Consider the following 14,343-nt stretch of genomic DNA (forward strand, 5'->3'; position numbering starts at 1 on the left):
AAATAAACACAGCTCCTCATCCACACAACACGTATGTACTCAAGGGTCATATTTCTTTACTTCTCGTAGCAAGCCCAAGACTGAGTTGATGCTGGGAGAACACTGGCCAAAGGTCGCACCGAGCATTGACCTCATTCGTCAGGCACTTGGGAACTTAAAGGGCACGGGGAGGAGGCCGGGCACCTCTTTGTGCAGGTGATGAAGACACAGCTTGGCGCAGACTATCCTAACAGGCTAAACAATATTGAAAACCTCTCTTTACCTGGAAATATAATATTATTCAGGTCAGGATGCGAAGCTATCAACTTACTACAGAAGCAATGCCTAGCCAAGCAAAAGCAAACATTGGGGCTCAGACATTGGCAAACTTTAGCCAACTCAATAGCCTTGGCGGAATGGGAAATGGAGGGCCGAAATAATACTTCAATCAGATTTATACCTAATATCGCATGTTTGCATAGCGATTTCTACTTTAAAATAAGTAAGATAGTACTATCTAGAATAATAATATCCTCGAATAGAATATGAAATACCTAATCTCGAAATAAAAAAATTTGGACTTACCTCTAAGTAACGTTATTTAACTATGATTTCCTTATTAATATATCGTAATATACCCCGCGACTAGCTTAAAACTAGATAGTATAGCCTATTATAGGCCGTCTTCTAAGAAGGGGTATTTTTTCTCGATACGATATAGTATTCAGCAAAACTTTTAAGTAGCCGAACATCCGGATCCGGACGATCTTGTAAGTCGCAAAAGTCGTCAATTACTTCGCCACGTGAAAGCCTCTATTTAGTTCTAATCTTTATAAATTTTAACCCATAGAATATTCTCCAATACAAGAAGATATATACTTATAATGTCTAAATTAATTATAAAGCATGATAGTTTATAGTCGTAGTAGGTATAAGACCTTTGAGAGATAATATTAGGTTTAGACTCCCTCTGTTTCTAGTACTTAGGTGTGAAGCCACGTGCTGCTACACGTTCAGCGGCTTTCAGTGTGGCTTTCTATAAATCGGCCTCGGAGAGCATATTTTAAGATTTTAGAGAAGCTATAGTAAACCAAAGGAAGGGCCCTGGGAGTGGGAGGACTTATATAGAGGGAGCCGGGGCTAGTGGTGTCTACGTGACGAAATCGGAAAAGACGGTGGGTGAGAATTCTTACCCCGTTCTCACCCCGTTCTCACCCCGTTCTCACCTCTCTCACCTAGACTCTAAAGTTCTTACCCATATCACCCATACTGACCTAACTTAACCTTCGACGCTGCTATAGGGTGATTCGGCTTCGAGATAATTATCTGCCTATTAAAGATTGGGCTTAAGTACGGCTGAGCGGACGGGAAGCCCTGTTCTCCACACCCTGTGGTCGTATGTACTAGCATTCAAGTTAGAAGTGCCTATACCCTTTTGTAATTCCAAAATAAGCGTAGAGAACAAGTACGAGAAAGGGGAATGTGCAATGGACAGGGGAGAGCAGGTCAAAGTCGAACTGTGTCATACTTTGGTCGCACACTGACCTTCCGCTGATCCCAGATGGTAACTCTATTGGTTCAATTCGATCTGCATGAATAGAACCGCGACCTCTCGGCACTTGAAAATACTTATGGTACATGATACAAACAAAATGCTACCATTGGGACGCCTGATAGACGCGGGGGGCCTTGCGGGAGTACCCTCGCTCGAATGTACCCAATGAAGCTTGCGAAGCTTTCAGTATGCGCGTCTTGGACCGAGACACTGGAGTAGACGCCTAACCGCAGCGGAATATGAGCTAGACTTGGCTTCGGGCCTTACTGAGAAACGCCTATTCTCAGATTCGATCTACGAGTATAAATACTTGGATATTCTCACTTGGATATATGAATTCATCAACATTCAAACTCAACAATCTACCGTTTAAGTATTCCAAACTATAACTTCCTATTTCAATTCATCAGAATGAAGGCCACTACCATTTTCAATATTCTTCTCGCTGCTGGCACCACTGCCGTCGCGGCTCCTACCAAGCGAGCTACAGAATTCGAAGGTGTCACGATCAACAGCTTGTCTGCCACTCTGAGCGATACACTGGGATCTGTTCAATTGAGCTTTACCGATCCTAACTACGATGACAGTACCAGCTTCAGCATGAACTGGTAAGCTTCCGCTTCTCCTAACTCTAGTCCCGGAACTCAACTGACAATCATGTTTAGGGATCGCCCCGGCCAGCCTCCCGCTGACACCTGGTCGGCTGACAATAATTACCTCCTCTCGTTCCCAGCTGGAGTCGACGAGATTGAGCAATTGAGCTTTGTCGTTAAAAGATCTGGTGCATCGGAGACTATCTCGGTTTCTGTGAACAACGAATCTGCGAGCTCTGTGTGGACCTGTGACCCGCTTGGTGGAGTTCCAGGGACCCAGAGATGTTATGCTGCGGCCCAGGCTACTATCACTCCTACTTCTTCTTAGATTTCTTAATCTAGAGTTGGTATATAGAAGCGGTTGGTTACAATCAGACATGTGAATTTATTCAAGTTTTTTTTATCTTGTAGCCCAAGTCTGATGTTCAAATATTTGAAGTACTATATAAATCAATGTCTCGGATCATCTGGACCATGTCACTGTGTGGCCACCTTCACTTGTAATATCCACTAAATCATCCAATCGCAGCGTTCAACTGTATAACTTGAAACGAGAACATCATCCTTCAAGTTATTATAGTGACTACAAGATTCAAATAATACTTCATGGTGCTTAAAGTTTAATATTTTGTGTTATTTAAGAATAACTACAGAAGAAGCTACTAACATGAAAACCCATCAAGCGAAAATCAGCTGCAGCTCAATATTCTTCGCAACCTCTTCGCCCTTCTTATTCCACATGGCCAAATTTAATTTAGTACCAGACAACTCACCCTTATACCTAATATATCTTTAGCAAATACTGTAGTCTGGTAAGATGGTTGTGGTGCCAAGACTCTTACCAATAGTAAGTGCTCTCCTTCTCATCAGAGAATAATTCAAATTTCTTGTTCAGGGGGCTTGAAACGGCAGAAAGCTTTCCGACTGTGCCATGAGCACTAGCATTTGCCTTTGCTTGTCCACTAGCGTCCTGGGACCATTGCAGGATCACAGCAACCTTGTCTCCAACTTGAACATTGTCACGGAAGACAACCGTGATCAGCTCGTCGGCGGCATAAGGCGAGTAGTTAAGTTTTCCGACGAAGACGAGCATTATGTTTGCGTGTTGATTATGTTTTGTTTGAGGGCTTTTAAATTGAGAACCTTGAAGATGAAGGTGGAATAGTTGTAGTATCTGTTTAACCTGGGGATGGAAGATGTTATAAATACTCAGAATTGCTTGACTCAAAAGCGAATCTTTATCCTGTTCCGTATTGAAAAGTGCCCAGGTGGGCATCGGGCATCTTGTTTATCTCCAATCTTGTGTAACACTTTCCTGAGACTTCCATACGCTCTGCTACTTTGTCGCCCTTGATCTGCATGACCCGGAACCTTATCTTCGACTAAATCAGAATTTATGCTCAAATGACTAGATAAAAACATATACTCACCATGCGGAATGAACTAATTTTATATCTTATTGGTAGATTTATTGTAGCTAGTAGCTCATGAATATGTAATATATGCATCCCTTTGAGCACAAACTCAGACACTGTATCCCCCAATCTCAATACAGTGTTTACAAACATTTGGTACATTTTAGTCTTTTGTGGTTTGTCAGCCAACGGTCGCGTCAAAAGGGTCCTAGTGTATCGGTTGAGAAGCCCCTGTGATTTTTAGTCTTCCTTATTATGGAAATTCAAATATTGGACTATAAATCAAACTGTACCTATAGTCTTTGGTCTAAAATATTATCTACTAGTATCCGGCCAGCTCGGATCTGAAAATGTCCTCATCAACAAAGACTATCCAATGACAGTGTCACTTACTAGGTCCTTGTATGTCAATTTTCAGCAAACTTTAGGGGGGTACATGTACATCTTTCTGTGCAGAAAGGTTTCCTATCACCAAAATATCGGGAGAACCTCGAAGCTAATCATCCATATCTCTTTCTCTAATAATCATCGATAAATTTATGTTATCACTCTTGTACCCTTTTTATTTTCAGTCATTTTGATAATACAATTGATGATCTCACATTTGAAAGGATCTATAGATATATTCCTGAGTCTTTCAAGTATTGTAAGTGACCTTGGTTTTAATGTGCACCATTACTTACTCAATTGTCATTATTGGCACAAGACCATGCTGCGGACCCTCCTGACTCCTTGTACGAATTATTGATACTCACGATTGATCCATATGTCCCCCCAATTGTCAAAAAGCAACCAATCAGAATAACAAAAATACACCAAGCCACCATGAAGCACCACCTCCAGGATCGCTCTCGTCTTCCTGGGCTCCAGTTGTCATACAACCACATGCACCCCATGGGCTGAAAGCATAAGGAGGTAGCTAGAAGCGCACCAACAAGCGATACAAGACCACTGAAGACTGGAATACCACTTGCAATAATATATGCAACCAAGGCTACCGAAAATGTGCAACCAAGCCAGGTAATCCAATGGATTGCTGTATGGTTTGTAAGATGCTGAGACCCCCGAAGAATCCGGACAAAAATGTGTTTAGCAGGCAACTATCACCAAGTTAGCTCCGTGAAAAAGATGTATTAAATTTCAAGTCAGAATTCCAACTTACATGGAGGAGAACTATTTCTGAAACCAACAAGCCAGGCAAAGCAATGCCGTAACTGATTTTTTTGATTGTTGGCCCAGCTGAACCGAGGGCTGGGGATGAAACGTAGGATCCGCAGTAATAGTATACCACCGATCCAACGACTATGAAAACGACAGTAATGATAGTCTGACAGACTGCCAACGACCGGTTGTAGAGTCTCGGGTCGCGCATTTCAGCAACAATGTTGAAGAACGCTGGCGTTCCTGCATAGCTTAGACACACCGTGGATATGGCAGTCATGGCTTCAAGAAAGCTTGGGTTGCCAAATAATTTGTAATCGGATTTGACCCCAACGCCCGCAGATGGGGGAGGACGGCCTTGAGTACCGACAGCGACCGTAACGATAAAAACTAGCAAACTTTTAGAAAAGAACCAACAAATTGTCTCAGTAAAAGGCATACCTGAAGTAACAATGCATGTGGCACCAACCCAGGCAAGCCCACTAATGCGGGCAAGCGTCTGTATACTCGAGAACATGAACCCGATAATAGCAGTGATGGCCACAAAAACAGCAGTACAGGTTGCATGAGAAGAGAGGGCATTCAAAGCGATTGAGATGCTCAGCATAGCAGATCCAGATGTAAAAGTCCAAACTTCAAAAAATGTTAGAACTAGATATCCGGGATTTGATACTCTCATTACTCACATAATGCGTATGCAGCGCCGATCACTTCGTAGCCAATACGGCCAAATAGCATTCTCCCCACATCATCGATACCGTATACCTCGGGGTGGCGAGCTTTGAAGATGCCGACCATCCAATTTGACCAGGTTGTTATTCCGGAAATTGCCAGGACAATGATAATTCCCGGTATCATTCCAAGAGTATCGAAGACTTGAGGAATTGAAAGAACACCTAGCCCGAGCTGGGTTTTCACCATAAGAGCAGTCGTTCCTTTCCACCCCACCTAAGTTTAATCAGCCCAGTCCACTTGAAACGAATTCTTCTTTTCCTTCTTTCTTTTTTTTAAGACTCACATCACGGTAGTTGACGCCGCCTTCTTGAATTTCACCGAATACAGCATCTTCCGCGATTATTTTCGCACCGGACACCTTTTCCCCTTGCGATTGGGTGGGTGTGATATTTTCGGGGTCAAATTCCTCAGCCATGTCCCCAGCTACAACGTTCAACCCGTTATTTTTGAATGAATGAGATTGACAGCTTAGAGACTTCCATTGTGGGCGACCGAGAGGCGAAATATTATGGTTATTCCGTAGTGCACTAGCCTGAGTCATCCGTGCACTGGTTGTCCCCATATATTACTTTATGGAAAATGACCGAGCAGTCGATAAGTGGAGCAACTTTGTTGAAGCATGTCGGTTGAATTGCCAGAATCAGACTCGAATGATTCAAGTGGTTTTTTGTTTTTAGACAAAATGAATCTGTCGTCCCGGGAGACTCAAAGCACTTACTTGCATCTCACATTTCTCAACATCGTGAAGATGCATAGAAGATTCTTCATCGATGCACAACATACAGTATTTCGAATAGAGAACCCGTCGCGGTACTGCCACTGGGGGTTGGGGTTTGCAGATCCCCCAAGCCAACGCGTTGTTGCTATCTCCGAAGTCGGATCTTTTGTATCCACCGTACTAGACCGTCCCGTAGCCCCATATCGGGGAAGTTGCGAGCCTATCAGCATCGAAAATGATTGCCGTGGCTTTGTGATCGTACAGTAGTTTCGCTAAGGGTTCTCCAAGTTTTTCTTTTTTTCTTTTTTCTTTTTTTTTGTTCGCCCCTATTACATTGACCCCCATAAAAATAAATGGCGTCTTTAAAATCTTCCAGGCTTAGAATGAACATTTTCGGTTACGGAGTGGCACCGAAGGTTCGGGGGCAAGTTGATGATCTGTATGAAAAATAGCCGCCTTTGATAAACTGTTCAATCTCAGGTTGAGGAATTCTTCAAATACCAATACTGTTTTTACCAATAATGTTTTTACCTGTAAGGCACCAATACAGAGTATATATTTGTAGCCGTTACAGGTAGTAGAGTAAGAACTCACTAGACTCGTCGCTAGGAAGCATTATCTGAATAGCCGCGGAGAATATAGAGTTTCTTGGGTGGAAAATCCTGAAAGACTTCATCAGAAATTATAGGAAACCAATCTGTTGAGTCCTAGGAGTTCAATGACTCTGCAATGGCGTTCGGATTTTGGGGCTCCGAGTAAAACCATCCAAAAGACAGACCCTCCCCCCAGTCCAGAGGTAAGGCTAAGCTGCCATGTATATTGTGCGTGGTGGGAGATATTTGGGTATCAATGTTATTTTCGTCTCTGTAAACCGGTGTGAGGTCCTTAGCTTCGGTTCTAGGTGGATGAGGGCCAAGGAATAATTCTCTTGTTTCGTCGAGCGTTTGTCTTAGTCGTTGTAGTTCAGAAAGTCGCTCAGCTGCTGGGGCCTTCCCTTTTGATATCATAACTTGTAGAACTTCGATTATGTCATGAAGTGAGGCGTCATAGTTGAATATAGAAGGGAAATGGGTAAGTGCGATTTCTAGGACCCTAGCAGCTGAAAAGGCACTCTCTAACTCAAAGGGTAAGAAGGTTTCTGCAAACCAATTAATATAATTTATTTTTTTTTCAAATTAATCGACACAATATGAGGTCTTGATCTCTCAAAGAGCAAAGAATGGAGCTAAGCTTTTTTGCGGACTCGACTCCCACAACTAGGATTTGACGTATCGGATCACCACAGAGCAGAGATGAGACCTTGTCCTCTGGATCGTTTACCCATTTCTTCAGGACTACAGACAAAAAAGGTCTCGTGGTGACTACTATACACTGAATTTGTGTAAGTAGAAGTATAAGTTGAAGGAGTGTATACCGTACCTGATGGTAGAGTATATTCAGGTGACCAGAAATAGGCGAAATGCCATCACCTGATGCATGGTCAGGAAGTGGAAAATAGGTATCAAGTCCATGTGCCACAATAGCCACGAAGCGGAGAGCATCCTGTGTTCGTGAAACGAAGCTTACGTCGCGTTTTATATCGCTACAATAAACAGCTAAGATATGTCAACTCAGATAATAGAAACAATTAGGTAGATAGCATACTCCTCACGACCTGGACGAGGGCTCGAGTTGAACGCCACTGCATGCTGTTCTGAGTCAGGGAAGAGAAGGAAAGGAGTCGTCATATCGTCATCTCGAACTTGTATAGGTAGCCCTAGAAGTCCCGATATCTGGCGATCTTAGACGACCACTGTCCACCAAACCTTTCGGCAACGCTGAATGAGGATTTGCATTCAAGCTATCTGGCTGCATGCAAGTGTGCATTCCCATTGTCAGGCCCGATCTCGTGGCTTGTCCAATCTAACATTGTAAGTTCATTGAACAGTGAGTTGTTTGGAACACAGCATGTACCTTCTCGTATGCAGCAACTGTTCCATCGAGGGCTTGGTAGTATGATGCCATACAGCAAAGGATCTCCGTACCAGTGAGAAAGTCTGAAATTAAATAAGTCGCTTCAGGGAATAATTTAAAAGCGCGTAAGAATAGATCTGACCCAGGCGGTCTTCCTCCGTCGGCATCGCAAACGATAAACGCCTTTCCGAAGGCAAGAAGAACTAAGAAATGGATGTACCATATTTTCATGTTAGATAATTTATCCGCTGGGTTCATGTAGAATTGATCAAGTTGAGGCATAAAAATCTCTTCATCGTAAAGATGATATATCTGCCCTGCTCGAAATTTGACGGCGCTGATTAAATATAGAGCATGGTCTTTGGATGGCAATCCTCCAATTTTTCTTTCCACGGATATTTCATGTCTATCCCATCCAAAATCATATGATCCACATGGATGCCAATCACTTGGAGGATAGGGATCGCAGGACAGACAAGAATGAAGAAGACGTTAAATGCGCTGGGTGAATGAGTAATTCGACGAATGGCCTAAATGGTCTGATCCCCAGTTTAGTCCGAGTGACAGGGTTCACTGACTAGATCAAGCAAGCGATGACTCACATGGGGTTCTTTTTTTTATTTTTGACGTGCGTTAAATATCCAGAGGCCAAGAGTGTATCGCATATCTGGACATCCTCGTGTTGCTCATCGCCATCTTCTTCACCAGAAGCTTGTTGATATTGCGTGTACTCATAGACTGAATGCGACGTCGTAGAGCGAATTCTTGCAGTCCCGGGTGAAGATTCAAGTTGGGCTTCCAGCAGAGCTATTTTGTCCTCAAGCTCAGAGACATGCCTTTTCGAGATAAAGACCTTGGGCTCCTCAGCCTCACAGTCACATCTGATTCTGCGTCGCTTGTAAGGCTCGCGGGGATGTTTGCCCCCACATTTGCTTTTCTGTCGTCGGCAACGAATGCAACTATAGTGATATCAGTAGTTGGGGAGAAGAAAAACGGCTAGCCTTCATACGCGTTCTGACTTCGTTTTCTTATTCTCCGATCTTCACCGGAATTCATCGTAGATCTCCCAAATTTAGATATTTTCCAGATAAATCGAGACTCTTGTGAATATTGACTGGTTGTAAATTATGAAGACAGGGATAGAGGAAATTTGTGCCAACGACCAAATTGGTGCGGGGGATCCTTCGCCGCATTGAATACTCGATTTCTAGGCGTGAATCATAATTACTATCTTTAGAATTATTATACAATAGGTCAAGAATTGAATTTGTTTATTCTCAAACTTAGTGAGAATGGGAATATAGAATAGTTTGATCAGAATCACAATGTTTATTTCCTGGATATTAAATGGTTTTGGCTGTGTACTATTCAAGTCATACTATCAAACTCTCATTTGCCTACAAGATGACTACTATTCCATATCGAAGGTAAAATCGATTCCAAGGCTGCCATACTTCGCTCACCGATACTTGAGAATATTCGTATCGTTCAGGTACCAAGTCAGAGATTCTAGATCATCACTTGGATACTTCTCTGCCAGAGTCCATCCATTACCGAGCCAACCCAACTCATTACCGTCAAACGGCTGCAACTCAAAGTTCTCCCATCTAACAGAGCTTAAGGCTCGAACACAATGAACACCACTTCCTGGCCACAGTGCCGTGATACGACCTCTCTTTTGCTCTTCCCGAGTTGCGCCGGGTGGCGAGGACTTATAATTAACTTTCAACAGTCTTGCCTGATCCATACAGCGCTCAGAGACTCAGAATTTGGAATCAGTTTTGGGCTGATGCGATCGAAGAGATGGCTGGTTCACCTTAAGTTGCCAGTCCCAGATTCCATTGGTCTTTACTACCTGTGGAAAGTGGTTGGCGTAGGCAGCAGTACTTGTAGTGGTCTGTGTCATGGTGTGATGCTAAAGAGTAAAAATGAAATGAAACTGAACTGTACCCCGTTTTACAAATATTGGCATAAAATCATTGGAAATATGTCCAATTTAACGCTGATGCACTCGTGGCTAACAGAACGCCGTTGCAAAGCGGTTTCATTATTCATTTTCGGTTATGCCGCGCGATACAAGAGCCCTCTACCGATAAATGCTACTTTGAGCGTATCTGTCCTCAGTTCGTACTGATATCACCAAATTGGTTAGTTATTATTGTTTGCTATCTAGTAAGCCTGTTGGTCAGTTGATGTCGGTAACCAATACCGATGTCAACCGGCTATCGTTACCGAATCACGACAGGATATGCATGGAGAACCTTCCATGTTAATTGTTGTGGCAATTTTGAAATTCCTTTATCTAGCATATAACGAAACGTACTATCATTTTGGCTAGATCTTAAAATCAGTACATAACAAGAAAGATCACCATATTATCACCGGACTGGATCGTCCCCCACCTTTGATAACGCTCCGGGGTACCGGGGAGAATGAGTGACGAATCCATTGAGACGCTTTCGCATTGATTCCTTCTTAGCCGGATGTCTTAGGCGACCCTGTAGGATAAAGTGATCAAATTCAAGTCCAATATGTGAGACGCAAGTACCGAGGTATACCAATATCAAATTCCGGGGTCTTTACCCGAGATAAGTTGCCATATGTAGACATCACAACCTGATTTTTTATCTACCTCAATTATAAAACCGACTTCTCTACTTCTAGTGTTAATTACAGGAATTCTTTACCAGTCTTCACCTCTCAAAGAAAATTTCTCTCCTTTTCAACCCTCTCCATCCTCAAAATGGAACTACCAGAGCCAATCATCTACGATATTAAGCCAACAAAGCTCATTCCAAACTCCCCAAAGCCACTCATACACTTCAACGGCTGTTTCCATCGAGGTGGCAAAGTCGACCCTGTTCTCGCATATGACACTTTCAAGAGCAATGGATGGGATCCACAATGGGTCACTAGATATGGCAGCCACCAACGATCTCACTACCACGGACAAGCTCATGAAGTTATGGCCGTGTTGTCTGGGCCAGGTGCAATTCGCTGGGGTGTCAGAGACCTAGACGATGACTCAGGGAATCACACTTACGGAGGGGCTAATGAGGAGGGCAGTCTGCATATGCAGGCGAATGTTTGTGACGTTTTTGTTATCCCCTCTGGGATAACGCACAAAATTTACAACCCTTATACAGCAACAACTCGCGACGCTACATGTCTGACGGGCGATGCACATTATATTGAATCAGAGGACCCTAGGAAGTTATTGGGGGAGCTGCCATTCACTGAGTTTATTATGATAGGAGCATATCCGATGGGCTCAACTTGGACTTGGGAGGAAGGAGGAGATCATGTCGGGCGATATGAATCTGTGGGATATTCCAAATCCAGAGCGAGGTCCTGTTCGTGGGGATCAAGGGGGTATTAAAAAACTATGGCGCTGTAATGATCGAGAATCAAATATCTAGTTAATGAACTGCTCTTAGTCAACGAAATCATTGTTCTGCTTTGCCTCTTTTTCTCTCTCTTTTTTTTCTTTTCTTTCATTTTTCTCTCTCTTCCTTCTTTTCCTCTTTTCCTCTTTTATCTTTCAGATATCTCAAATATGTATGGTTAATGTAACCTTGCAACCATATATATTAGACTAGTATTCATTTAAAACGCCTGCTTACTATGGCGTGCACACATAAAAGACGTAGGTCAAACTTTGTCCGGCTAAGCGAAGAGCCGGCGACTATCTCGGCTGCGATGATTTCAATCAGATAACGCACAGCACCCGTTGATCAACTCGATCAACTTTGAAATTGATTCCAACGATCCCTACCTATTCAGATGGTCTCTCCACTGCTGTCATTGATTTCATAGGATATTTCTGGACCAGAAACATGGTTCGGTCTCACACGACAGGCAAATGAAACAGAACTTTTCGGTCTCTCGGGAAGCCGGTGGAGCCGAATGCCCTGGAAAATATCAATAAAACACGAATCAAACGTTAATCTCGGTCTGTCAAGCCAAGCTAGTCTCTATAAGGAATCATTCCAGAGTTTTAATGTGCTCAACTAATAATCCTTGTCGGCGTCATGCCCTGAAGATCCGTTCGGTGGATCCACATATCCATTCTTCAAGCCGCTTCCTCAGCATCTCTAATCCTCCAGTAAGCAATCCTCTAACTACACAGGGAAGGTGGACATGAGACTAAGGAAAATATGACACAATATGCATACTCGGTGCCCGGCTTAGAAATCTAATCAAACGGCCACTTGGTGCAGGTACGAGAAGCTTGTTGGGTTTATTAAAAGATCGACATACCCCCTGTCAATGTTCTAGGCTCGTAATTTTCTATTTCAAATTTTGTAACTATGTGGTTCCCTCGAGTAAGTAGTCAAGTGGCTCTCCTCGCTGCTGCTGGGGCCTTGGCTTCAGCTTCTAGCTTTAAGAATGGCGAGTACGACTACATCATTGTTGGTGGTGGTCCCGCTGGTATTATTACTGCAGAACGCTTCGTTGAGGCTGGCAAGAATGTCCTCCTCCTCGAGCAAGGTACCGGTCCTACTGTTGCAACTGGCGCAAATGAGACTCTCCCCTGGAACCGCACCCTGACATCAATTGACCTCCCTGGTCTGTCTGCTGATGTTGGTTCCCTCGATGTTTGGGATGAATATCTGTGCAGTGATACTGAAGGATATGCCGCCTGTGTGCTCGGTGGTGGTGTGACTATCAACTATATGGTCTTCGTGCACCCTCCAGAGCATGACTTCGACGACAACACCAACTGGCCCGAGGGTTGGAAATGGAAGGATCTCAAGCCTGCTGCTGACAGACTCTACGAACGCAACCCCGGTACTACCTTGCCCTCCGCCGATGGCAAGCGCTACGATCAGGGTCTCTACTCTACCCTCTCGAACTTCTTCAGCAATCTTGGCTGGACTGCCGTTGACATGATCACCCAGCCCAACGAAAAGTACCAGGTTTACAGCCACCCAGCATGGAACATCAAGGATCAGGTCCGTGCTGGTCCCGTCCGTACCTATTTGCCTCTTGCCCAGCAGAGCCGTAAGTTCTCTCTGAGCCTGAACACCAAAGTTGTCCGTCTTGTGCGTGAAGGAAGCCAAGTCACCGGCGTGGAAGTGCAGACTGCCTCCGGCAAGACTGAAGTTGTGACTCTTGCTCACAACGGCCAAGTTGTTCTGGCTGGTGGTGCCCTCGGTACTCCCCGTGTTCTATTCAACTCTGGCATTGGTCCCAAGCGCCAGATCGAGACCGCAAAGAAGAGCGGTATCGAGGTTCCTCCCAAGCACGATTGGATTAACCTCCCTGTTGGTGTTGGTCTCAAAGATCACCCCATCTTCACCATCATGGCTCAGACCTCCGGCGACTTTGGTATCCCCGACTACGACTCCATCTTAAACGGAAGCGATACCAAGGATATCAGCCTTTACCGCAAGTCCGATGGCCTCTTGACCCAAGGCAAGCACCGAATGATCTTCTTCTCCTCCAACGAGATCAACGGCACCACTCGCTACTACCAGGGCTCCTGCGCCCCCAGTGCTGACTCTGTCTTGGATATCACCACCTACATGACTCATGGTGCTACTTCCTCCGGTGTCCTGGGTATCGACAAGAACCAGAAGACTATCATTGAGAAGTCTCCATACCTGCAGACTACTGGTGATCGTGTTGCTGCTAGATCATTCATCCAGTCGCTCATTAACGATTTCAATGCCCCCAACTCTGGATTTGAGCTGGAGACCTACACCAACGTCTCTTCTATCATCTCCACTCTGTCCCCTGGTATGCACTACACTTCTACCGCCAAGATGGGTACCGACGATGGCCGCAAGGGCGGTTCTTCCGTCGTTGACATCAACACCAAGGTCTACGGCATGGACAACCTGGTAAGCTTCCCAGAAATGATATACAATTATCACAATACTTCAATACTTCAATACTAACAAAATATTCTTCTTTCTAGTTCATCGTTGACGGCAGCATCCACCCTGACCTCCCCACTGGCAACATTCAGACCACTATCATGGTCATCGCCGAGGCCGCCGCTGCCCGCATTCTTGCCCAAGAATAAATGATAAAGAATATACATTACTGTTTTCTTGTTTAGAGGTGTACATACTTACTTCCCCCTGCATATTCAAATATTTCTTATACAATTCCATGCCCCGTAACATCCGAAAATGTAGTCCATCTTCCGAAGAGAACAAATTGTTCAAATTGAAACACGAAAGGATGGGTTAAATTATGGATAGAGCAAAGATGAAGCTTCTCAGG

At 44.1% G+C, this 14,343-nt stretch overlaps 7 protein-coding genes across 7 annotated transcripts; 3 read left to right on the forward strand and 4 right to left on the reverse strand.

Annotated features, from left to right (window-relative positions):
• Window positions 1–1,945: 1,945 nt before the first annotated feature.
• Window positions 1,946–2,455, forward strand: N7478_011264 (uncharacterized protein; the record flags this gene model as incomplete). The annotated part of the gene is made up of 2 exons (XM_056927478.1): window positions 1,946–2,142; window positions 2,200–2,455. 2 exons carry the CDS (start codon window positions 1,946–1,948, stop codon window positions 2,453–2,455), a joined length of 453 nt encoding a protein of 150 aa, XP_056774526.1.
• A 350-nt stretch (window positions 2,456–2,805) lies between these two features.
• On the reverse strand, window positions 2,806–3,220 carry N7478_011265 (uncharacterized protein; the record flags this gene model as incomplete). The annotated part of the gene is made up of 2 exons (XM_056927479.1): window positions 2,806–2,908; window positions 2,970–3,220. 2 exons carry the CDS (start codon window positions 3,218–3,220, stop codon window positions 2,806–2,808), a joined length of 354 nt encoding a protein of 117 aa, XP_056774527.1.
• Window positions 3,221–4,338: 1,118 nt separating this feature from the next.
• On the reverse strand, window positions 4,339–5,853 carry N7478_011266 (uncharacterized protein; the record flags this gene model as incomplete). Its single annotated transcript, XM_056927480.1, has 5 exons — window positions 4,339–4,401; window positions 4,705–5,093; window positions 5,145–5,336; window positions 5,390–5,651; window positions 5,722–5,853. The coding sequence occupies 5 exons, from the start codon at window positions 5,851–5,853 to the stop codon at window positions 4,339–4,341; spliced, it is 1,038 nt and encodes a 345-aa protein (XP_056774528.1).
• Window positions 5,854–8,707: 2,854 nt separating this feature from the next.
• Window positions 8,708–9,165, reverse strand: N7478_011267 (Zn(II)2Cys6 transcription factor; the record flags this gene model as incomplete). The annotated part of the gene is made up of 2 exons (XM_056927481.1): window positions 8,708–9,068; window positions 9,119–9,165. 2 exons carry the CDS (start codon window positions 9,163–9,165, stop codon window positions 8,708–8,710), a joined length of 408 nt encoding a protein of 135 aa, XP_056774529.1.
• A 403-nt stretch (window positions 9,166–9,568) lies between these two features.
• Window positions 9,569–10,015, reverse strand: N7478_011268 (uncharacterized protein; the record flags this gene model as incomplete). The annotated part of the gene is made up of 2 exons (XM_056927482.1): window positions 9,569–9,820; window positions 9,926–10,015. The coding sequence occupies 2 exons, from the start codon at window positions 10,013–10,015 to the stop codon at window positions 9,569–9,571; spliced, it is 342 nt and encodes a 113-aa protein (XP_056774530.1).
• An 837-nt stretch (window positions 10,016–10,852) lies between these two features.
• Window positions 10,853–11,488, forward strand: N7478_011269 (uncharacterized protein; the record flags this gene model as incomplete). The annotated part of the gene is made up of 1 exon (XM_056927483.1): window positions 10,853–11,488. The coding sequence occupies one exon, from the start codon at window positions 10,853–10,855 to the stop codon at window positions 11,486–11,488; it is 636 nt and encodes a 211-aa protein (XP_056774531.1).
• A 931-nt stretch (window positions 11,489–12,419) lies between these two features.
• N7478_011270 (putative cellobiose dehydrogenase) lies at window positions 12,420–14,140 on the forward strand (the record flags this gene model as incomplete). The annotated part of the gene is made up of 2 exons (XM_056927484.1): window positions 12,420–13,955; window positions 14,033–14,140. The coding sequence occupies 2 exons, from the start codon at window positions 12,420–12,422 to the stop codon at window positions 14,138–14,140; spliced, it is 1,644 nt and encodes a 547-aa protein (XP_056774532.1).
• Window positions 14,141–14,343: the final 203 nt, after the last annotated feature.

This window comes from Penicillium angulare (assembly GCF_028827245.1).
Source record: "Penicillium angulare strain IBT 27051 chromosome Unknown utg000008l_segment0_segment0, whole genome shotgun sequence".
In the NCBI taxonomy this organism is placed as follows: domain Eukaryota; kingdom Fungi; phylum Ascomycota; class Eurotiomycetes; order Eurotiales; family Aspergillaceae; genus Penicillium; species Penicillium angulare.